Source organism: Varanus komodoensis, unplaced genomic scaffold (assembly GCF_004798865.1).
Source record: "Varanus komodoensis strain SLA01 unplaced genomic scaffold, ASM479886v1 scaffold1, whole genome shotgun sequence".
Classification (NCBI taxonomy): Eukaryota; Metazoa; Chordata; class Lepidosauria; order Squamata; family Varanidae; genus Varanus; species Varanus komodoensis.
Window position 1 is genome coordinate 52,165,105 of NW_025335268.1, and position 25,080 is coordinate 52,190,184.

General features: G+C 41.1%; 1 protein-coding gene across 1 annotated transcript in view; it reads left to right on the forward strand.

Moving 5' to 3' along the window:
• The window catches only part of LOC123021154 (protein broad-minded-like), a 72,819-nt gene that overhangs the window by 18,635 nt on the left and 29,104 nt on the right, over nt 1-25,080 (forward strand). Inside the window, exons 7-8 of the mRNA XM_044425657.1 lie at nt 1,667-1,855; nt 2,821-2,844. Of these exons, the coding sequence (XP_044281592.1) occupies nt 1,667-1,855; nt 2,821-2,844 (213 nt within the window). The remainder of the gene's footprint in view (nt 1-1,666; nt 1,856-2,820; nt 2,845-25,080) is intronic.

Here is a 25,080-nt window from a genome sequence, read left to right on the forward strand (position 1 = left end):
TAGCCCAATGAAATTTTGAGGTGGTTACATTGGCCACAGTTATACATTAAACAATGACATAATTGTTGCCAAAAATATTTACAATGCAATCTGATTGAATTCCAAAGGCCTTTTTCCTAAGTAAGTAAAGGATCACAGCTGAAATCTCTTCAAGAGCTGCACTACTATAAGAAAACCAACATTTGAAATAAAGCTTTAATTCTCTTAAATGAAAACTGTAGTGGTAGAAATGAGTTTCCTATGTTCCTAAATACAAAGTAGTGGTCAGAGTTACTACTAATTAATAGGAGGGAAGTACCAAAATGAGTGAGCCTTTTGAAATTGAATTGCTTTTGCCTGATCTTTATGGCAATACTAGGTATCAAATACTAGGTGTGAGACCTGAAAAAAGGAAATGCACTATAGCTGCAACCATGATAAAATATATGTACACTTCTGAACAACAGTGGAGCTTACTGCTAATTAAAAATGCACAGGGTTGGACTCTGTGTTAGATTATGACTCTTATGTCATGATTGTGTTACTGCACGCAAATTTAGAAAAAGTAGTGAACAACACCTTTGCTACCTTTACTATCTTAGTGTATCTATTTCCTCCATTCCCCCAGTACATCTAATTTAGCGTAAACCTATTCTGCAGCTTACCTTACAGTCAAGTTAGAAACATTACTTTTGAATGATTCACATTTCTAAATCACTTAAAGAGTGATTAACAAAAAATAGCTAAATGAAATGCATCACAGATTAAGTAACAAGCCCCTCCTCCATTATTAAAATTGTATTTTCTATAATCAAATTAATGGACATATGGTGTGTCTGGTTAAAAGGGGTCAGAACAAACTTTAAGCAAATACTTATTGCTAATTTTACAAATTCAACTTTCCTTACATTTATGCCTGTATAGTAATTCTTTTTACCTGTGGAACTCTTATCATTGTCAATAACTAGGTTTTGTCCTAAGTCAGAAATGTGTTTATTCATGCGTTGGCTGGAAGGGCATGGTGAACTAGAAAGGGTCTCTTGGAAGAAGACGATGTGATATAATTTCCTTCTTCAAATTCACAGCTGACTCCAGCCTTGCCATGTTTGTGTGATGCTTGTTCCCCTGGCTGTTCAGGTCAGAGTAGGCATAAATAGTGGAGGTTACAGATCCTACATTTATTAATGCTATTGGATGGTCAGGAATAAATCATACTGATGCTTCCTTGGCTATTGCATTGAATTCTTTCTATCACTTTAATTTAGGAGTGCAAAAAATTCAGCCCATGTACTTAATGTAGCCTGCCATGCATGGTGTCCCACAGGCCTCTCTGCTGCTGCCACTGAGAAAAGAATGGCAGCATTGCCTGAGATTTCTCATTAGTACTAGCAAGGAAATTCTTTTATTTCATTGGAGATTAGAGATAAACAAGGTTTCCCTTGCTACTGGTAACAAGATAAATGCTAGGATTATTTGTGGATGCTTTGTCATAGAAGGAAGTCAGCAGAAGCCAAAGTGGTAAGTCTCAGTCTCAGTGTTTTGTCTAATGGGTGACAGGTTGATTCAATTTGATATGATGACTAACAATCATGGGGTATATCAGAAGAGAGCATTAAGCATTGGCTAATTTATTAGGAGAACTAAGGATTTTAAGTAGTGAGTAAAGTTCCATTTTTTCCTCTCCTAGGTCTGTCAGCAGTGGCTAACTCAGTGTTTCTGGAATTACATGGATTGGAGTGAAATTTGTCACTACATTGCTATTTGTATTTTCCTTGGTCCAGATTATCAGATATATATGTGTATATCTGTGTTCAAACATTTACAACAAGAAATTCTTCAGCATACGCAGACTCAGGACCTCCAAGTTTATCTTAAAGTAATTCCTTCCTTCCTTCTTTTATAATTTAGAATAACAGAATGAAGCTAAATATTTTGGGACCAAATTTTTGGTACTACCAACCACGGACAACCTTCAAAATATATAATCTTCCTTTTGATTATTTACATATTTAAAATTGGACAAAGTTATATTTTAAGTAGGCTGATTAAATTTAATGGAACTTAAGTTACTCATGGTTATTGATGCTCATTGAACACACTGACTGGGTTTGCATGACATAACAACTCGAAATGTGTTGCACGTGATGGGTTGTCATGTGAACCTGAACCGCTTCTCTCAGGGGGGCTTACCTGAGGTCACTAAGCCACTCTTACAACCATGGGTTGTTGTAGAGATTATTACCATAATGAGTTGTTGTGTAGTCATTTTTTCCCCCTGGAGACTTCATGATACCTGCTTTGCCAGCTGTGGACTTCAAAATGCTCCAGTAGCACCTTGGAGGGACAGCCTGTAGTTGCCAAACATTTTTTTTAAATTGTCAACCCTCATTTTATATAATAGAATATGTTATATGAAAAGTACACAGTGCTAAATACATGGAACCAATGTAATGCATGATTAAAATGGGATGCTTAGTTTGAAACTCCAACTCTATGAAAAGAAATATTCAATCTTTATTGGCAAACTAGCTTATATTACACTCCTTTAAATCCTTCTATGGATGCTAAAAATATGTTCATTTTGAAATACTCATTCTATGTGCTGACCTTATTTTATTAATTCCTCAGGCAAATATTTAATTAGAGAGTCAACCAAAGCATGTGTGATTATTTTCCTCTTGTGTCTTTATGTATATTGTCACTTTCAATAGGAACAGAACAAAGTAAGTCTCAGTGGGGGGAAAGAAGCTACTTTTGGTAAAGGTTAGGTAGAGAATGCATTATCTTAATAATATGCATCATTTCCTAACTAACTATACTTTTCTGTTGTGTGATATTCAGGAAGAAGCATTCCATGGATTTCAAGTGAGTGATTATTTCAGATACATGGAAAACTTGGCTCTAACCTATAGACCAGTGCTTCTGGGAGACATGAGGAACATTAGAGTGCAGAACACATAGATCAAGCAAATGAGCATCTCATTTCAAATTTTAGTTACGTTCTTAAGGGGACGCTGATTGTTTGTTTTATATCCTTCTCCATAAAAATGCATTTGTTTTGAATGTACATACTGCCAAATCAATAATAAGGCTTTTCAGCATACTGCTTGCACAAGACGACATCCTCTAAATGGGATCATCTGAAAAATAATGTGTTTTTCTAGCCATGCGCCATAGCCTTGTTTACACTTGGCTTCAGAACCTGTCCTTGAATTACTTTAAATGACCTGCTTATATTTTCTAGGTGTAATTTCCATATTATTAAACATTGCTTCCTTTCAACTCCCACCTAAAATTTCTAAATTACATGCAGGTTTGGCAATAAGGAACAGTAATTTGAATACCCACTTTGAAAACCCAGCCTTTGTTAAGAGTGATAAGTAAATACAGAGCTACTTCATTGCAGGCAGGAAAAATGACCTTGGGAGGTCAGGAAATACAGTGTTACAGATGCTCACTTTCTGAATGTCTTCCTCTGATGGAGAATGAAAGTTTTGGGATTGCTTTTTGCTGTAGTCAGTTTTAAATGAACTATACTAATATTTAAAGTTTTATATATTGTTGAAGTGAACAAATTAAAATTGCAATAGATAATACCATACGGCATTGACTGTGGGTTTGTGATTTATTTTTTATACTAACATTCAGGGAGTTACTCTGATGAATATTGTTAACAGTATTTTCATTTAAATTGGAGTGCACTAGCTGCATACCTCACCATGATATCTTTAACTGTTTCTTATGACATATTTGTTTGTGGCATGTTTTAGACTCTATTCCATGAAAGGCGTATATGTGTGTACAAAATGAATTATCTTTTGAAAATACAAAAGATTTTGTTAACTTGCAAATACTAATAAAACTTTTCAAAACAAAGAACAAAGAGGAGTTAAGCAAATCCCTCTCAGTTCAAATCACTGAGAAAGTGCTTAAATTCAGCTGGATTATGTCTCCATGACAGAAGGTTGATATGTTTATATGTGCAATGGTGAATATTTTTGGTCTAATATCCTAAAAAAACCCTGCTTTTCAGACAAGTTTTTGTTCACCTTAAGTAGTATAATTAAGATACTGATAGCTGCAATCAAAAAGTGCATTAACAATTTTTTCTTTGGGGGACAGCAAATAACTGTAAAAGTTTGAATTCATGCCAGTTAATGAAATGTAAGTTGGATATATCCCAGTGCTTGTTGTCTGTGTTATATTTCTGTGTTACATTTTGTTTCTAAGATGTTGCTTGTTACTCGGTAACTTTCAGCTCTCTAGGAAGCTTGCAAAGTTTGTTCAGGTTTTTTGCAGCAATTAATGCAAACTTAATGAAATGTCAACAGGTACCCAAAGGCACATTTTAAGAAAGCTACACATTACAGTGAATAGTACAAAGTTATGATGCTTTCTTGTCTCATTAATTCCTGATACTTTATTTAGTGCAATAAATACTGTGCTTTCTTCCTCTTTCTTTCTTTTTAAATTGCAGCACCAGTAGGTCCTGGACTACTGTTCAAGATATATTAATACAGCTTCTAATAGGTACATACTTTTCAAGAAATTTAGGAATGTAGATACTCTGCTCTGGAAGTCAGGGCAGAAGAAAGAACAGAACAAAGAAAGACCTGGGCAGTGTCTTTAAGCAGGTGTTTTGGATGGAGAATTCACAAAGTTAAATACATTTTCCTGCCTCAGCTGTATATTCTGCTGAAATTGTTGGCCACATCCTACAGAAGCCATCTTGGCTGAAGATGAGTGATATTTGAGCTTTTACAACAGCTCAGGCAGGTGAAGAGATAGCTCAGAATTCTGCATGCATGTGATATCTCTTCCCATTCACCCACTTGCCACTGTTGCTAACACCTTGAAAACTTCCATGCAAGGTAAAACAGTGAACCATGTTAGTTACTTTAAGAGAAGGAATGGGAGGGATCCTCTTTTGTTTTCGAGAAACAGTTTATTTAAATGAAATAGGAAAGCAAACAGCTTAGTCTAAATTCCTCTAAAGAAGCTAGCAACCTGAGTTTTTCATCATGTATCTTACAGGACCAGGAATGTGCAACACATTGGCCTTGAAAGCCCCGTGTCTCATAGAAACATAACTTCCTGGACCATTGCTCCCCCTCATTCAGTTTTGTTTATATACTATTAACTGGCAGCACTTCTTCATGATTTCCAACAGGAGTCTTTCCCAGCACTAAATGCTGGGAATTGAACCTGCAACCTTCTGCTGACAAAGCTTTTCCTTCTGAACTGTAGACCTGATTCTTCCTCCTGCTTCTTTCCTCATCTCTTTACAAGAGAAGAAACTGGCAAGGTAGGGTCAGTGGGGGCAGACAAGAAGCCCAGATACATGAAATTGAGTGACTTGGACAAGGTTTCTAAGAAGATAAGGATTTCTACCCACCGCATTTCAGCACATACAGTTCTTCAGTTCACTCTCATCATTAGTCATTGATAAACTTAGTCATAGCATGCCTCATATTACTGAGTGTAGGTTTACTTGGGCTGATGCATGCTGGAGGTACTCAGTAGAGTTGAAAGCACTCTTTTTGTTCATTGTTGGTTAAGAATGGTGCAGGAGCAAGATATGTGTATAAATACATAAATCAGTATATCTGCAACCTCAAAACCTTGGACAATTGATTCTGGAATCTTAGAATCACTGAATGTTGATGTAAATAGTACAGAGAGCAAGATAGAACCCTAAACAACACCATAGGCTTTCATGTTCTCCTAGCACCATCTGGGCCTTCCAGTCTCTTCTTTTCCCACCAAAATAGCCCCCCTTTCTTTTCTATGAGGTTGTGGTCCTGACCTTGGTAAAATAGCCAGCCTGGTTCTTTCCATGCCAGCTGCAAGAGATAGGGGATGGATTGTGGATTCCCTGCTGCAACTCAGAATGATGTCTCCATCCTCGGGTCTGGGAATCCAAAGTATCCAATTACTGCTTAGGCACTGTCTAGGGGCCATAGGATTGCTCCCTAATTTTTATCTGTTAAGCATTAATCAAACTGTACTTGGAACCTATTCTTAGTGTAGATTACAATTTTAGGGGTTTTTTTCCAGCGATGAGTGCACACAGCCCAGCTTGTGAATTTATAGCATTCAATTATACTGCTTAATCCATATGCGTTTCAACTGTTTTCAGAGGCATACAAGAGTTTATCTTTTATAATATGCAGCTGAGCTGTCTGTGAATTTTCAAACTAGATAGAACATTCAATGTTTATTCTATGACAGATGTCAACACCTGCTAAAAGGGGGAGAAGGTGGCACAATATATTACCCTAAAAAAGTTCTGGCATAATTTATATTAGCAATAATGTCCAGAAATTGGATAAGTTATTGGAACATCTCTGGGTCCATCTGGCTTTGTATCTGAAAGAAGCTTTTTCCAGCTGAAGTTTCTAATGCATAAATATTCATGTTGGCAGCTTCTATGCTGATATGAATAGCCATTCTACATACAGTATCTGTAAAATAACTGGAATAGTACTAGAGGGTACAGATTATGGCTAGTCTAATTTCTACTAAAGCAACTACACTTCCTGTTTGTGATAAATTGTTGTGTGAGACATATGGGGACTGCAGCCAAGAAATTAAAAGACACTTGCTCCTGGGCAAGAAAGCTATGGCAAATCTAGACAGCATACAAAAAAGCAGAGACATCACCTTGCCAACAAAAGTGCATATAGTCAAGGCTATGGTTTTCCCAGTTGCAGTGTATGACTGTGAAAGCTGGACCATAAGGAAGGCTGAGCGCCAAAGGATTGAGGCCTTTGAATTGTGGTGCTGGAGGAGACTCCTGTGAGTCCCTTGGACTGCAAGGCAATCAAACCGGTCAGTGCTAGAGGAGATCAACCCAGACTGCTCTTTAGAAGGCCAGATCCTGAAGATGAAACTCAAATACTTTGGCCACCTAATGAGAAGGAAGGGCTCCCTGGAGAAGAGCCTAATGCTGGGAACAATAGATGGCAAAAGAAAAAGGGGACGGCAGAGGATGAGGTGGCTGGATGGAGTCACTGAAGCAGTTGGTGTGAGCTTAAGTGGACTCCGGGGGATGGTGGAGGACAGGAAGGCCTGGAGGAATGTTGTCCATGGGGTCGTGATGGGTCAGACATGACTTCGCGACTAACAACAACAACATGAATGTTATATGACTGCTGAAATGAAAAATGATATCGGATAGCTCTCTCTCTCTCTCTCTGTGTGTGTGTGTGTGTGTGTGTGTGTCTTTCAAAAATCAGAAAATCTTTTGCCCTCATTTCTCATTTTGACAGTCCTTGGTATTTAGACTGAAGGGCTGAGTAGCCGGAGAATACTGTGATGTTCTGCATATTTCACTTGTTTGTACCCAGTGCTTCTGATGCAGCAGTACCTCTGGGAGTAAGCTATGCAGTCTTCCACAGAAGCTTGAGTTAAGGAGTAGTTTTTTTCCAGGAGGCAATGTCATAAATGGATACTTTGGTCCAGAATGCACAACATTTGTTGTGTAAGGCTTTCTAGTACTTGGGGAGCCTTCTAATTCTGGCTACTAACAGCTAATCTGTACTAGGTACCCATGGGGTACTGTTCTGAATGTTTCAGTCTGCAAACTTAATATTCTTCCTCAGGCTTTCTGCCTCCCAGTTCTTTTCATAATTGTATACTTGGCTTTATCTTCCATGTAATTTCATTTTACTCTTCTATGCCAGATAAGGCTGTACATAGGACTGGAGTGGACAGATGCCTATTACTGTGAACTAGATATTTAGGAGCTAAGTGTCCTCCTAAAGGAGGTTGAAAGTACAGTCATATATAGATGTACTTGCAAGTGAGCTCCACTTACTTCAAAGAGCATGTAGAATTTCAGCTTTCCTCTGCAAGCTAAAAATGTTCTGTTTCTCAAGGTACGTTGCTTATTTTTGAAGTGATACAAACATTCGTGCCTTGAGCCCATAGTGTATATTTAAGTATAGAGTGAGTTGCTGGAGAGTTCCTGACTGATCTTCATAAGGATTCTAGAAATTGTTCAAGTGACTCACGTCTCTGTAATGGTTGTCTGGTCATCAGAAGGATCTGTATGTTGTCAGGACTATATAATCGAGGTATCGGATCACACCCCGGAGTGATTCTTATGCAATTTATAAGAGTCTCTTCAACAGCTAATTTGTTTCTGGGAATAATTTTCGGAAGACCTTTCATGTGAGGCCATTCCTTTAGTGTCTGTTGGTACCAGTGCATGACCTGCAAAACCACTCCACATTGGATGTCGAAAGCTCAAAGGAAAGGGTCACTTACCCTGATTGAGACCTCTCTCAATGATTGATACTTGGAAGCATATAATGATGTTAAAACTATTTTTCCATTTGACAGAGCACCGCTCCTACATATGATAGGGCCACATAAGAGGCTCATTGAAATTCTGAAATAAGTTTGGAACTGAGTAGAAGATTACCAGGATTGAGTTGGATTCTCCAGCAGCAGAACTGACAACTGCCTTTAAGAAGGGAAGAAGGGAGAATCCAGTCATATTTTGGTGGGCATGTGAAGAAGTTGGCAGCATTCATTCATTCATTCATTCATTCATTCATTCATTCATTTATTTGGAGTGTTTGTATGCTGCCCCATTCGCCTCGGGGCGGCTTCCAACAAATAAATAACAATATACAAAGAGAATACAAAGCATTCTCTAAGAGTTACACAAGTTGAGGCCAGGGAGGCACATGCGCCTCACGTGAGCTTTGCTGCAGCCCCATGAGTGCTGTCCCCACCAAGACTCCCCTGCCAGTGCTTGTACTCCACTCTCCCCAGCAAACCTCGTATAGCATGTGTTTTCCACAAGCGGGTATTCAAGGATAGGCTGGACGTCCACATGGTGGGCATGTCGTGAGCGGAGCCGGCTGGTGCCGGAGGTCAGACTAGATGGTCCGGGAGGCCCCTTCTGACTCGCTCTGTTTCTGTGTTTCCTTGATGACATCAAGGAAAAGACAGTCTAACAAGATCATGACTGTTTGAATGTGATCATCCCACCCCGAGCTTTTGGGGGTTTTAGTGACCCTGATAATACTGCCTTCAAAGATACCCCACAAAACAACTTTTTCAGATTAATGAAGGGTGGTAGCTTTTATTTTCTAGTGATACAGTCACTGATCTTTATACCTGCACACACATTAGGGAACGTGCCTGCTTGCTGACACAGCTATTAGATCATCTCAAGCCTGTAAATAGCATAGCAGCAAACATCACTTAGCACATTTGGTATCAATAAATCTGTGTATTTAATTAGCCAATGGAAAAAGGCTCATGCTCCTCAACCATAATTTAATTGCTAGTTAAAGTATATCATATTTATGCATTCCAAAAATAATTGGCTAATGCCAAGTCAATGAGTTTGAAAGTGAAGATGTAAAAACATTGCAAAGGCTCGAGTCATAAATATGGTACAGAAATATAGGAGCCAGTAAAGCTGGAATCGTGTGAGATGTTCTGCCAGATGATCTTTCAAAAATCATTTCACATTACTAAAGTCTCCTTTTTATGAACTATGTATTTATTTTACACAATTATTAGTAAGATTTACTGTTTTTCCCACCAAAACTTGCCTGGCCTTGGCTACCCATCACATAAAATTAAAGCTCACTCAAGATTTTTAGACAATCAGAACTGTGCTGCATATAATTGAGTTTGCATCTGAATTTTTTCAGGGCTGTTAAAAATGTCTTGTTACAGTTTCTTAGCTGAAAGACATTGACTGTATTCATACAAAACAACTACCCACAGCAAGAACAGCTTGTTATACTGGAAGCATGGTGGGACATGGTATGTTCAGTTACCGTGAATCAGTATGGTTCTAAGGTTTTCACGTTTCAGCATTACTTGTTAATGTGCAAAGCCAGTTACAGTGTTTTTCTGCGGTTTCCCCATTATGGTCAACAAGTTATGTGGCAGGAGCAGCTGCCTGAGCTGCCATTTTCTGTTGCCCTGTTTTCCTAGCAACAGAGTTGCTGGTGGAAGGGCAGTGGTCGGTTGCCCCTGCACTTCTTGTCACCCCTCCTGGTGCGCATTCCCTGAAGCTCCGCCACCTCACCACTCTGTTCCCCTCACTCCACCACTGGACTCCCTTGCCTCCTTGCCACTGGCCACCATGCTAGCCTTGTGAGTGCCTCATGAGATGGGCATCGCTCTTGCATGCCTTGTGAGGCTGGCATGGCAGCAAACAGAGAAGAGGGAAGGGGATGGAGGGGTGAAGGGGTGAGAGGGTAGAGCAGTGGGCATGGTGGTGGCAGGGCAGTCAAGCAGTGGGGAGCATGCACTGGTGGAGAGGACAGGGCACACCTCCAGCAGCAGTGACTATGGTGCACCTGCTTGGGCAGTGCTCTGTTGCTCCTGCAGACCTGCTGTCCTGTTCCACAATTCCACGGAGCAGCAGGAAAATGGCTGGCTGAGAACATGTCCAGGGGAACATGTTGGCCAATGGGGGAGGGACAGAAGTGGTGCATGCTGGGATTGGTTCCCAGCCATGGGTCCTGATGGGATGTGTGTTGCCCTTTGCGGGGAAGATGGAGACATGTGGAAATTATTCATGAGTAGACACCTTGCAAATGTATGAACACAGGACACCAGCTAAGAGAAGTGATTTGATATTTCTTAGCATTTTGTGTGAACATAGCCCTTTCTCTAAAACAGTGCACTTAGGATCTTGATTAAGCTCATGATATGGTTTATTTCTAGTTTCTTCGATGTTTGGAAAGATGTGTCAGCTCTACTTTTTCCAATCCTCATGCAAGAATGGAGACTGAAGGCCAATTGGCAAGTGCCCTACTTAACAGTGCACAGACCTCTATTTGAAGGACTGTCAAGAGTTCAGTCCTTTGTTGGAGGGACATTCTAGTCCAAGTCAGATTTTAAGATGATGAACTATAATACAGTATATGAATGGAGACTGAGGATGTCCATCCTCTGTCATTTTTGGTAATGCCTGTACCTCATTTACCCATTGCGTAACTGGATATCGTACATTATATTTTTATATCTGGGTACAAACACACAACTAAAACTATTTAAGTACTGTATAAATACAGTAAAACACAAACTGTGTTTAAAATTAGGCATGCTGTGGAGATAATGGAAAGGGGAACATTTTTCTTTTCCCCATAAGACAAGAAACCAGGGCTATCCCTTGAGACTGATTGGTAGGAAAATCAGGACAGATAGAAGGAAATGCTTCATGCAATGCATAATTAAACTATGGAACTCACTGGTACAGGAAGTAATGATTGCCATTAATATGGATGACTTAAGAATGGGCAAATTCATGGAGAAGATGGCTATTGGCTACTCGCTTTGTTGGGTATGCACTACCTCCATTATCAGAGGCAGTAAACCTGCATATTCTAGTTGCTGATGAGCTTGGTTAGCTGGAACTCTTGTGTCCCTCCTACTTGGGGGGATCCTGTGGAAAGTTGGTTTGCCACCATGTGAACAGAGTGGACTATACAGACTATTGATCTGATTCAGCATGACTGTCTATATGTCCTTGTTTTGTATTTGGGAAGCCAGTATCTATACCAAATTACATAAATGTGCAGAGAGAATTATCCAGGGACATAAATGATACCTATTTGTATGGTTCTGCTTTGGGATGTGTGCACATGTGCTCATCTAAAACATCCAGTTCCTTTATTCAGCATGCACTGCAGCTGCATTGCTTCACTGACTCTGTAATGCTTGATGAGGCCACTTACCAAAGCATCATGACATGTGTAGTGTGGTGTAGTGGTGAAGAGCATGGGACTGGGTCTCAGACGATTGGGGTTCTAGTCCCCGCTCAGCTATGGAGCCAACTGGGTGACTTTGGGCCAGTCACAGACTCTCAGCCCAACCTACCTCACAGGGTTGTTATTGTGGGGATAAGATGGATGATGTAAGCTGCCTTGAGCCCTTTGTAGGAAAAAGGCAGGATATAAATTGGAAATAAAAATAAAATGTGCATCCCTAGCTTTCCTTTCTCAGTGTCATGCTATATTATGGAGGGATATACTCCACTTTTCCATGAGCATTTCCCATACTTACAGTTCAGTGGCAGCATTCTGGATCAGACAATTGGCATGCAGCAATTCCTTTATTGGAATATGAAATTTTTCCAAATGGAAATAAAGGCATCCTTTCCAAAGCTGCATGTAAGTGGAGAAAGGGACCCAAAAAAAAAAAAAAAAAAATTCATCAGGTTATGCAAGGAATGTATCGTTCCCCGAGACAGACCTGCTGTGTCTTCTGTATGAACGGCTCTCCTTACAAAAAGATACTAAAGCTGTTCATATTTTGAAACATGAGACTCAAATGAAAACATGATGTGGGTCAAGGGAGCATTATGAAAGCATTTGCTTACTACATTCATAGCCAAAGCTTTCTGGGCAGTTTATGTCAGGAGCATGTCTGTCAAAGCAAAAGGCTGTTAGAATAGTCCTGCATTGCACTAGGTTGCCCGATGGGTTTGGTTTGCAATACAGAGTGAATAATAAAAAGCTGCAGCATCCACCAAAGCAGGAATCACTCTGGTGGAGTTTGCTTTTGTCCATATCATGCTGATCCCAGATTGAATCCCTCTCCTTCCTTTCTCTCCAAAAGGGACTGGAAAAGAGTTTTATGCTGCTTGTGTGCCACACAACAGGAATGTTGCTCGTTACTTGATTGACAATGAACCACTGTGTTGATAAACTCACAACCCTTAACCTCTGACCTTCCTTGTTCCACAGGGGCGCCCCTGAGCAAAAGGTGTTCTCCCTTTGGCTAATCTTGTTTGTTAACCTTGGCTAACAGTAGCATATTCCAGTACCTCTTCTTCCTCTTACAGCTCATTTACAGAGTCTGAGCTTTCTAGCTCCAAATGCAGCATTTTGAGAAAAGTGGACCCACTCTGTGCAAAGGCAAACCCCTGAAAATACAATATAATTATGTAGTATACAGTACATCTGCAAAATCAACCATTAAAACCTCAGGGCCAGTCCAAAACCTCACCATATGCTGTCCAAAGCCTGTGGAGTGAGAGCCTTAACCTGGTGCTGACAGGTTAAACTGACAGTGTTACTACTGAGCAGACCTAACTGGGGAAAAGGTTTCATCATTGCGTTTTAGCTCTATTGAACTGCCATGTGCAGAGAATATGCCTGCTTTTGCTCTATGATGATAATGTCTTAGGCTGTTATTCCTTTAGTATAATAATCTTGTCCCTGTAAAATGTATTGGATTGCAAGTCTCATAATTTAGGAATGATGGGATTTGTCGACTAGCACACCTAGACGGATTCAGGTTTGGAAGGGCTGCTTCAACTGGCTTCAGTCCTGTCAAAAATAGCAACTGAATAAAAGTGCTGCAAATTATGGCAGATAATTTAAGTCTATTATTTCAGAAAGAATCACTAATTGCATCACTGCCTCAAGCTAGAATGGACATCCCAATATATCACAAGGAAAGTTCAGCAAATAAATCCTCTGTTAATGGTTTGCTAGTTTAAAAAGGCGATATAAAGACTAGCATGATGATTTCCTCAAAATATTTAGCCAGGACTGAGATGTTGACAAGGAGCATCCAGCAGTCTGAATTTTTTGTTTTTAAGCTCATTCTTACTTGACATACTTCTCCGTTTCATTTTGAAAAAATTAAAGGAGTAATTTGCATTAATGGGTGTGTTGTGGAATAAAAAAATGATTACATTTTCCCTGTTATTATTAAAACTGCATTAATTTCATGATACCTTCATTTTAGTTGTAGTCATTATTATTTAATGTTATTTTCACCTGCTGCCTGTAACCTTGATGTTTTTCCATCCAAATCATACATTTGCAGGTGTTCTGCTTCCTCCCTCAGTGCATCAGTGCTGCCATAATTCAGACAAATAGATTGAAACTTTCCCTTTTCAGGAACCACACACAAGTATGGCTACGTAGCTTTATAAACTAAATAGAACTTTCTTAATGTCCGTTTCACTGCAGATTCTCTTTCTTTTCTCCCTGCACCTCTGGGGTCCCCTGGCCCAGTGCCCTCAGGTGCAGTGTTGCCTATGAAAGGTTCTTCCAGCATCCAAACAGCCTCTGTGTGTCCCTCACCTTGCTCACTTCTTCCCCCCAAAGGAGCTATCTACAAAGCTAATAAAGTTTTTCTTCTTCTCCTTTCTTTCTGTGTCTTCTCCCTGTTTTTTCCTGTGTGCGCATGCATGTCCTGCAATACAGAAGGGTGCTGAGTGAACCATCAAAGACAGAGAATAAGCGAGAGCAAATGAACCATGACAGCCAATTTGTGAACGGGCTCATCTGCATGGAAGTCATTTTGTGACAGTGCCCACAATATGGTCTAAATGAGCCCCAGAAGGTTGTGATTCTTTGCTGTAACCTTTCTGGGATCAGCAAAGAAAGCCTGTTCTAAACATTGCATTATGCTGTCCCTTCACCCTTTCTGGGAACAGGATCCAGTGCCCTAGGCAAAGAATCTGCTGCACAGCAATGTCCCCACTGAAAATGAATATGTAAGCAAAAGCAAAATAACCGTTGGAAGGAGCAGGGACAAATTGGCTCATACTTTCACATAGTAGCAATATCCAACCGTGCAGGAAAACAGGAACATGGTTACTGATTGCTACCAGAAGTTTCTTCCTGTCAGCGTTCAGATAACTACTAAAGCTATGATGGTTTATAATTCTGAACTGAATGGCACTGGCTTCTTTCATAAGCATTGTATTAAAATACCATATGCTTAGGCAATGACACTGCAGGCAGCGTTTGTGGGTCTCACAGCCTTTGCATCCTGTCTCAAATCTTATGATTAGTTCAGTTTAGGATTTTATACTGTTTGTATTGTACTGCAGTCTTTCATGCCAAAAGAACTGAACAAATGTTACTTTCTGAAAGGGAGAATAAATAGCAAAGAGAACTTCTGAAGAACCTTCTCATCTAATGCTCAAATACCACCTTGTTAGAGGACATTCAGTAATACTAGTAGTCAAGCTATTGTCTTTCTTAACTGAATCGATTCCATACATATATTTTCCCTTTCATTCACAACACTGAACTTCTACTTTTTCATTCCCCCAACAAACAGTCATCTCTCTTGCTGGAATACAGTAAAGCAGGATTCAGAACGGTATCAACTCTTTTGGCAGGGCATGCAATTTTTAGTAAATTATGTACCAAGACAGCAAGCGAGTGGAAAGCGAGACCATCTGTCTAGATGATTTTGGATTCGTTCAGTTACTCTTAGGAAATTCATTCTGCATAAATCCGAGCAGAGAGTTTGAAACCAGGCTCCCTTGATGCATACTGCTTTTGAAGACCACACTGAAAAGGAAATGTTATGAATGTTGCAGCCAAATCACTTGGAGCCAGGAGTGCGGCGTCTGCCTTGGTAAAATTAATTCTTATTCATTATGCCAACTTTAAATGCATGCTAGATCTAGAAGGAGCTTGTTTTGTTTTTTGAAGTTGCCCCACCAGGGGGCTGAGAGCCACCATTCTGGAGTCAGTTCTGCTAATAATCTCACAGCTGCTCAGATAGCTGATGTTGATTTCACACAGACTATGGCCAATGCTGCTAATTGTTTGCATCACAGGGCTGCACACGCTTTACTTTTGGAGCCTTCCAAAGATGACAGAATTCAAAACAGCTGTTAAAATGGGAGGTTTTGGCTATGAAGTCTAGTGGTGTGCTCCATAGAATCAGCCAGCTCATTTTCAGTGCTCCCTCTGAGAAAGACAAAACATAAGTTGTTGCCTGCCTCCATGCTGAAGGGCAAGGAAGTCAAAGCTTCTCCTTTGCAGGTCATTTTCAGCTACCAAGCCCTGCATACCAAACAAAGCTGGACTCAGTCTCCACTAGCAAATGGAACCACCTCTCCTAGACATTCTCCAAAACCATCTTCCTTGGCTGACAAGTCAGGGTGTTCTGCATTTCTCAGGCCCAGGAACTAGGGCAGCCATGTGCCCTGTCTTACACCAGGCAGTCTCTTCCCTGGAGAGGTAGCCAGTCCAAGTCTGGTTTAAAGATGAAGAGCCATGTGCATGGAAGCTGCGCCTTGGACCTGCCCATCCTCTCTTCACTCCTGAACAGCTCCACAGTTCACCTGGTCAGTCTCCCTCACTACAGTGAGAACTATCCTTAAACTGCAGTTCTTTCTAAATATGCCACTGTCCGTGCAAATTAGTATATGCAAATCTGATTGTCTTCTTTTAGGATAATGCATTTCTTCCTTTGTGGTGGTGTATAAATGCAGACCCTACAGGAAAGAAACACTAAAGAGGCCAAACAAGCCCACCCTCTGGTAGTCTTGGCAGGGTTGCCTGCAGAATTCAGGGCCAAATATACAGGAACCATTCAGTATTTTTGTTTCCTTTAAAGGTATTGCGTTTTAACAGAGATGCTGTTATAAGTATCCAGCTCCTACCATCTTTTTAATTGCTTGAAGTGTTTTGATTTTTTAAAATGGATGGCCCAGCCTTTAAATGGAGTAAGCCCTATTGAACACAACTAAGCTTACTTCTGAGGAGGTGTTCCTCCTGGACTACTGTTACAAATTATGTCATTAGGCATACCAGGTATTTTTAATGCAAAAGCAAGGTAAAATTACAACTAAATGATTGTACAAATGACTTTCCCCCAGCCTTGCATGGATTCCAGAAGAAAGATTCACACACAGTATATACAAATAAGGGAATTAACTTATTTGTGTCTTAAGTGCACTTATCCTTGGGAGTCTATGTGTCAGCATGCTGTTCACCACATCAGCAGGAATGTAGGGGAAAAAAACATGGAAAGGAGCTGTGGGGAAAGGGGTATGGAATTGCAAAGGTTATGATGAAAGACTTCTCCTTTTTCTGTAATTAAAACAGGAGCAGGAATTTATGTGGCACACATGAAACTTGACAGCCATAGCAGAATATGGTAATCTGTAACGGGATTTCTAAACTGGGCCCTAAACATTTGTTCATTTGCTCTTTTGGTTTTCTGGTTATTTGTGATTGATGGTCTCACTTCTGACTTGAGAATAGGTTGGCCTCTAATTATGCCTTTGGCTGCACAGTTCGCCGTTTCTCTTAAGGATGCCTCCTCACCGCTGGGTTTATATGCAGCAGGAGCAGCTGCTACAAAAACCCATCCCAGTGGCTTTAAGTTTAGCATCAAATAAGGTTCCCCAGTGGAGCTTGGCATCAGGAAAATGTTTTCTTTCTGATTATGAGGGAGTGTAAGCAACCCTCCCTCCCTGAAAAGCAATGCTTTGCCACTAAGTTTATTCTCTAAAGTGCAAACAGGGTCATATGTGAGAGACTCTGCAATGCAGCATTTTGCCCATTGTACACCACAAGTTAAAGCAGCGATTGCAAGAGTGGGAGAAAACCATGAACACCTGCAGACCTTCCACATGATTACAATTTAAGATGTCCAGAAGTTGTTTTAGCCACCTCAGGGGACATACTGATTTGATAGTAAATATTTCCTAATAAAAAGGACCTAATGTCAGTGCAGTGTAGTGGTTAAGAGCATGGGACTGGGACTCAGAAGATCTGGGTTCTTAGTCCCCGCTCAGCCATGGAGCCAACTGAGTGACTTTTGGGCCAGTCACAGACTCTTAGCCCAACCTACCTCACAGGGTTGTTGTTGTGGGGATAAGAGGGAGGAGGAGATGTAAGCTGCCTTGAGCCCTTTGTAGGAAAAAGGATATAAATTATAAATAAATAAATAAGTGAAGTTGCCTTGACCTTCATTGACCTCAGGATTTTTAAACCACTGATTGCAAAAAGGTTGGCCACTGGGCCCATTCAAGGTTAATTACTGAAATGAGAAACTCCTGAATTCTCTCAGAATAGCTCCTCAGAAATGTAGAGTGCCTCTTTTGCCCTCAGAACCCATTTTGATGTTGAAGTCATGGCATCAAAGGGATCTTTGGGGCCATCTAGTCCAACCCCATGCTCAGTGTGGGATCTCTAATGCAGGCATCATGCTTGGCTATCCAGCTCTGGTAAAATACCATCCTCCACCACCTGAAGCAGACTGCCCCACAGCCAAACGGCTCATGGTGCTTCTCTTGCTAGCCAAGCTGTATTTCCCCGCAATTTCTACCTGTTGGTTCCAGTTCTGCTCTCTGAAGCAGAACCACATTGATGTCTGTCCTTCATTTTCTCTTCTGGCTAAACATACCCAGCTTTCTCAACCATTGCTCATGGGACTTGGTGTCCAGACACTGCATCATCCTAGCCCCCCTCTTGCTTGTTCATATTCTTCTTAAAATATGGTACCTAAAACATGATGTGACATTCCAGATGTACCCTAGCCACTGTGGAATAATGTGAAGTTCTTACTTCCTGTTACCTGGATGTAATCATTGTCTGCTTTTGTTTCTAAGGCTTTTATACCATCATTGCCTTGCCTCATGCAAGGGCTTTGCAAGGGATCCAGACCATCTTCCACTTGTAACCCTCCTATGTTTTCCATCATCTTTTTTTTTTCTTACCACAGGGACTATATGATGCTTGTTTCTCTATGGGAGGGTCTCCACACATGTCCCATTGAGAGGTGGGGCAGTTAAACAAAGGCATTTCAAAACCAATGTAAAAAGGGCAAATCTTTCCAAGCAGCCACAGATCTTGTTATATCATGGGGTCTATCTGGTGCAGGCACGTGACTAAGAGGCGGCAGCCATCAGAATGGCAGGAGCACTGCGAGTCTGTGTGAGAGAAGTGAGGATTTGCATCCTTGCAGTGACAAGTGGTGGCTTTGGGACCAGATGTAGCCTGCAGGCCAGCTGAAAGCAAGCCCAGTTAATAGAGCTGTGTCTGAGCTGCTGCCAGGGAATGGCAGGCTGATATATTTCATTGATCCAGCATTTAATTTACATGGCACTCCCTTTCAGCCATAGTGGCAAGACAGCATATTCTCCTCTACTTGGAGAAGACATTTATGTATAAACAGTATATATAAAACCACAGGAGTACACTATATATGAATCGGATCTGAATCACAAAGTTTTTTGGCACCTTAAGTGTGCCAGCAATGTATTCCCTACCACAGAGGAGCCAACTATTGCAATATCAACTGTTGCATGGATCCATACCAACTATTACATTTTGCCAGTCACTTACAGCAAGAGTTGGTGGAATTTATGTTTTTGAGATCAACTTTCTTATTTTAGGAGGACTGCAAAATTCACCCCTGGAAGCAAAAATGACAAAAACTGAAGCTTTCACCATGAGGAGGCAAGTCTCACATGAAGACAATCATGCCAAGGAAAGTTGAAAGCAGAAGAAAAAGAGAAGAGCAACTATAAGATACATTGATTCCACAAAAGAATCCTTGAATTAAAAGAGCTGAGCAGGGCTTTCAAGGATAGGATATTTTGGAAAACACTCATTCATAGGATGGGTCGTGGAGGACTTGTCTGCACCTAACAACAAGCAAGATCCACCAATTGGAGCATGGTAAAGCAAAGGAGCAAAGTAGATACACAGAAGCCTCATTTGGGCATGCAAATTCCAAAAGGGCTACACATGGGAGGGGAGGGAGCACTCCAGCCCCACCTCTGCCCTCCTTGCCAGGTGTCATCATTTTGTACTTGTACAGGGTAAGCAAAGCCTGCTCTGTCTGTGGACCTCCACATGACCTGATGCTGGGTAGTCATCATTCAAGATCTATAGAAACTCCATGGATAGACAGAGGAGGTTCTCTGCTTCCAACCATTGCCATCCATGAGCAGAGGATGATGAAAGAAGAGAAAGAGGGTGCAGTTGGAGTACTCCTTCTCCTCATGTATTAGCTGGTCCAGATTTACGTAGGGTACCTGAACAGCAGGGCTTTAGAACTGAGTAATCCTGAGCCTTGTTTTAAGTGCTAGAACCAGCTGCAGCTAACAGTCCTTCCACACAAAGGAACAGTCTAGGTCACCCCAGGCTTTCTCCATTCAGTAGTATAATGTAGGGAAAGGTTGGTAAGAGGAGTCATTTTGTTGCAGTTGGGCATCAGAAATATTGGTCCACTGCAGAGCTCTTCCATTAAGTACCAATCTATCTTCTGCCCAACCTGGGTTACAAGAAATAATTGCAAACTGTAGTCCATGATTGCAGAACTAGTCATTGGCAATGCTGCTCAACTGTGTTGACAAATGAAGTGGTGTGTGTGTGTAAATCAGGCACAGTTCGCATTGATATCAATCCTACCTACCCACCCACTTTTCCGAGCCAGCTTTCAAATACAATTTAAAATAAAACCAGCTTCTTCTAATCTGGCAGCGTTTGCTACCTTGTCAAAGGGCAACAGCTAAATCTGTATGCATGTGCTGCCAGAGAATCAATACAAAAATTAGCAGCAAGGAATGGCAGTTCTCAAGCTATTTACACCAGAGCCTGTTTCTGTTTTGTTTTTCAGTGCTCCAAGACAGTGATGACTTTTTTTTTTAAGGATGGCATGTTTTGCTACTGTCTGATGAAGGGACCTTCACTAATTGCATTGATTATTGGGAAATGCAACAACCACATTAGAAATGGATCATCAACAACCTTTTGCTGAAACTCCCTTCTCCCACATTCCAGCATGCATGCTTCAATAAAATTAATTAAAGGATTCTAATATGCCTGAATTTTCAGAAGGAGCTGCTTGAGAATAGATTAATATTTGAGTCCCACTTCATGGCTGGTGACTTTAGCTCTGGATCAGTGACAAATAAGTGACAAACAAATTTCCTCTAAAGACCCTGTCCAATCTTGCCAGCCTATTTAGTACTTTAAAATAAAACAAAGCCATTGTTTATGTGCTTTGCTTTACTATCCTGCCTGCACTGATTAGCTCCAGCCTGGTGCTAAGTTGTAAATCAGCCACTGAGCAGGCTAGATCAAGGTGAACTTTCTGCCAAGGATCTGATATGCTCAGGTATCGTGGTTCCAGATCGTTAAGTTGGACCAGGCATTTAAATTGGCCGTACCTGAGTGGTATTATGCATTCTGATGTTGCACTAAAATAGGCTTAAACAGCTTCCCTCATACACCCACCTGTCCATTCCTTCCCACCATTTTAATCTTGTGTCTCTGTAGTCTGTTCTTGTCTGCTGAAAAACAGAGAGACAGGGGGATATTTTCAGGCAGCAGTAGCCTGATGTTCAACAGGTCAGAAGAAGATTGACATTTTGGTTCATGTTGTTGATCAGTGGCATTGATCCCATTTCCACAGATATAAAGTATGCCTGGGTTCACGGACCGCTTAGGATGATTCTCGGCGCTGCCAGACAGATGGAAGACCTAATCTGCCGTGCAAGAGGAGCAAATGTCACCTCCTGCCCACGACATGCACCCCAGCGAAATGCAGCCTTCTGATAAATGGCAGAGATGAAATACTTCTATTTTGCTTAACAACCTGAGCTTTAACCATTTTTGCAGCACAACTTAAATGCAGTGGAATTGCCATTATGGGATGTCAGCACTGATGCATTGACTAGGAACCGTGAACATAATGCAGACAACTACGAGGCACATGGGACTAATAATTCTTTTGCTACTATGTTTTCCATCCTCTGACTCACCATGCAATGCGTCTCATCACCTCTTGGGCAGACTTGTCTTAATACCTAAATTATGCATCTGTGTTGTTCTCTAAAACCTATTATTTATATCAGACTTTTCCTCACCTCTCTAAGAAACATGTCTCAATTTTCTGCTAAAGAGATGGATTCTGCCTGGGGAGAGAAATCACATCACATTTGTTTTTTTTTTAATTTTCCCCTTTCAAAATCTTAATTTTCTCCTGTCAGAAAGAAAACCAGCAGCTGAACATATTTAAATAAGTTGTCATGGTTGTTGTTGGTGTGGGGTGTGGGGTTGTTTATTTGCTTGTTTTCCTTTATTAGGCAAGCCCAGGAAATCTTACATAGTTCCCTCTCCTGTATGGCCATCTGTGAAAGACCAGAAAATTACTGTTCTCTGTGATGTCTGCCATTCATTTGCACATGCCAATATATATTTCCTTGTAAGTGATGGGGGCTGCTTCTGATTGGCTGCACAATGGTGAAGCATCACAGAGAAGAAAGCAAGGTGATCTTTCTGCCTCTGATGTTTGGAGCTGTGGCTGCTTTGCGTATCTTTCTGGAGATGATTTTTTTCTGAAACAGACATGCATCTCTGAAATAAAAGGACCAGAAGCCTTGCTCAGCATGCCTGGCCCAGAGTGTCCCCATGTGCCTGGACTCCTCCTTTGATCTTGGAATGTTTTGTATGAAGGTCTGAAAGGCTGTCTCTGTATGCTCAGCTGGGCATCGGGTTTCACATCATGCCAAGATTTCTAAGCCTATTCAACTGAACATGCATAGAAACTCTCCTCTGTAGTTTCTATGTTTAGGATTTAAAAATGGAAAAAAATAATAGAATAGTATAAAAAAAGAGAAGAAGAAAAAGAAATCCTCTTCAGAACTTTGCACTCAAACTGATTGTCTAGAGCAGCCTTCCCCAAGCTGGTGGTCTTCAGAGGCATTTGGACTACAACTTTCAGAATTCCCATCCAGCAGGGCCATTGACTGGGAATTCTGGGTGCTGCAGTTCAAACATGTCTGCAAGGCACAAAGTTGGGGAAGCCTGGTCTAGAGATAGCCTTCCTCTTCTGTGGAGCTGTTTATTTATTTAAAACTTTTATATGCCGTCGCCACACACCTCGGCAACTCAGGACGGCTCACAAGAGCATGCAACCCTCCTGTGCATTTGTCGCTCTTGCCACGTTCAGGCAAATGCCTGAACCAGGCTTGAGTGTCTCTTCTCATTCTTCTTTCCTATACTGTGGGCCCTAACATATTCTCATGAAAAATATTTCAGGAAGCTTAATATTTTAGTTCACAACTTCCAGGTCAAGCAGTTCTCCAGACAAGAACAGTGATGGATCTGCAGTTGCTAGATATCAGTCCAGAAAAGTTAAAAAAAAAGATGGCCTAAGTAATTGAGGTATGTGAGAAGGTAAAAGCTGGCTGGCTCAATGAACTTTCCAGCTCGGGGGGCTGTCGGTTCCTTCAACCACATACTCTGGTTGTTGCATACTCAGAATGTTAACCTTCCTTGACATTAGAGATGTTGGAGAAATCCCTGACAGTTTCAAATGAGGTTTTTGTTCTCTGAATCTGACCTGTGGCTTCTGCAATGGACTGACTTTTTCTGAGTCATGCAGGTTCCAGACAACTGCAAGCTTTTTAATGCTCCTGGGAGGATATTCACAAAGGTGCATTAGCACAAGCTCACTCTGGCCCAAGTATGCATTTATGCAAGTGTGCATTTTCAAACGGGAACAACATTCTCATATGTCCCTTAGAAAAACATGGATTCCATCAGTGAGGTGAAGACAGAATGAAAGATGCCTGACTATCTGTGAAACACAGATGGAGTAGTTTTGACAAAATCTGTACATCCCAGGTTGATATATACCATCCAAATAAGCATTTTACCGTTCAGAACAAATAAGTCTTGGGAAGAAAGTTCTCCCAGCTTCTCTGGCAACCAAGATATTTCTTGCTGTGACAAGTACATACTAACCACAATGTGTGTTGTTGTGCAGTAGACCTGCAAGGGCGAGATAACAGCAGAAATAACTGATTATTTGGGAGGCAGGAGGGACTCAGAGCAGTATTTCTGAAAAGCCCATTATGAAGAATAGCCTTTATGAGACGTCATAAACTGCATGTCGGCACCTTTTACTAAAAGTTCAGGCTTTACATTTCAGTGCTGCAAATGAGGAACCAGCACAGAAAAAGAGCTTATCTTTTCAGCAGTCAACTTCACATCATGCTTTTTAAGTAAGAGCCTGGACTCAATTCTGCAGTCACAAATTGAATCGAAGCAAAGAGATGTAGCATTTCTGTCCTCTAGAAGTCCCTAGATAGATGAAAGCTAAACAACGACAGAAATGGTTTCCACAGCGCTCTATCCAATATGGCAACTGCATCTAATTCTCCAAACTAAAAGTAATTGTTCATGGCACAATCCTTTCCATTCTCAACATACAGCCTGACTAAAATTAGTGAGGATATGGGTAAAATCAGTGACTTGCACCATCCATTGCAATTCTGCTTGGGAATTTGAATTGGTGTCTACAGATCTCACAGTGGCTGGGTTCAGACAATATGACAAGCCATGGTGGTTTTCTTTTTACCATTAATGATCTCTGTGTTGTCTGAATCCAGGCATGGTATTTCACCATGTTAAGTTGGGTCTTTAGAAACCACAAGAAAAAGCAAACAGATTGTTCTGTGGTTTCTCTGTACCACTGTGGCTTGCTGTGTTGTCTGAACCCATGTTCATGGTGTTGGTATGCAACTACCACAGAGTCCGCTGGAAAGAGTGGAAACTTCAGGAGCCACTCCAGCCACCCACCTCTGTATATGGACCAATGAGGGAAAATGCAAGCAACATAGGCAGGCAGCAATGCACCTTGGGATTGAATTTCTGGCACAGTGGCTAATGGGATATATGCCAACAATGACAGGCTGCAAAGGGAGGATGGAAACTATGGTAAAATAGAAACCACATGATCATCTGTCACATCATGGTTAAAAAAACTAACCCATGAGAACCACACAGCATTGCATGTCTGGTTGTGCAAACACAGCCTATGTCTACACTGTTCGATGGGAATGATTAGAGTTGTATTCCAAAAACACCTGGAGGGCATAGGTTCCCCATTTTTGTTGGCTTCTTGAGCTTTCATGTTGCGTTACGCTACATTTTTGCAGCTATTTGCACTTTCACTACAGCTGTTAGCACCTCCTCTTCACTCTGCCCACAGGCACATTAGCTCAATGTGTTTAAATTTTGCCTTCTAGTGCATTGTAGCATCACATCTAATTGCAAGTCAGCAGATGGAGCTACCAAAGGCCAGTGATGGGCAAATGCAAAGTTCCTCAGCTTGGTTTGGACAAACTCTCAGTACTTTTGCACAGTTCTTGGGGTGGGATGATTGGTTGTCCCCTTCAAATGGTATAAGTTAAGCCAGGTATGTGAGCACATTGGCTCTTGGCACTTCAAGCATCTTCCTTGGGGTATTTGCATAGCTTTTGCCTGAGCAGTAATAACTTTACGGTTGTCTGCTACTGGGAGGGAACTGCCATGGATTTCCTATCTCTCCTTC